This window comes from Trachymyrmex septentrionalis, unplaced genomic scaffold (assembly GCF_001594115.1).
Source record: "Trachymyrmex septentrionalis isolate Tsep2-gDNA-1 unplaced genomic scaffold, Tsep1.0 scaffold32, whole genome shotgun sequence".
Classification (NCBI taxonomy): domain Eukaryota; kingdom Metazoa; phylum Arthropoda; class Insecta; order Hymenoptera; family Formicidae; genus Trachymyrmex; species Trachymyrmex septentrionalis.
The window spans coordinates 2348583-2349159 of NW_017305485.1; the positions used below are offsets into that span (position 1 = coordinate 2348583).

Below are 577 nucleotides of genomic sequence, written 5' to 3' on the forward strand. Positions count from 1 at the left end.
ATATATATATATATATAAAATTATAATTATATATATCTAAGACCATCTTAATTTAACCAATCGTAATTGATATCATAAATTAATATTACGAAGCCGTATTAACCTAAAAATTAAAACACTTACTTAAGACGATCTTGTAATAAGAAATGAAACCTAACCAAAGAAAAAGACAAGAGAAACGTCAATTATTCATTAAACCACTACATACCTGCGGAGCGCATGTCATGAGGGATTTTTTTGTGAGACCACAAGGGGAAAGAATTTTGTTCCGCGTTCCGGAACGTTAACGATGTAACCGGAACGAGCGGAAGCGGACCATCGTAAACGGAGCCGCACACGCACTCGTTGTCGGATTGTTTGTCAATATCATCTCCTCTTCCACCTCCACCTCTGGCGCCGCTTATCCTCCCGCGTTTTAAGGTACGTGCCTCATCATTCACTAGGACAATCGTCGATGAGCACGTTCGTTATACTGGCATGACGGACGATCGACGGCATATTCGGTAGTGGAAAACAGTGGAGAGATCATCGCCACCACCACCACCACCTCCTCCTCTACCTCCTCCTCTTGACTCGC

General features: G+C 42.1%; 1 protein-coding gene across 1 annotated transcript in view; it reads right to left on the bottom strand.

The window, feature by feature from the left end:
• LOC108750010 (WASH complex subunit FAM21-like) overlaps positions 1-577 on the bottom strand; it is a 37113-nt gene that overhangs the window by 36309 nt on the left and 227 nt on the right. The window contains exon 2 of the mRNA XM_018489172.1: positions 209-553. Coding sequence (XP_018344674.1) covers positions 209-226 — 18 coding nt within the window. The 5' untranslated portion in view covers positions 227-553. The remainder of the gene's footprint in view (positions 1-208; positions 554-577) is intronic.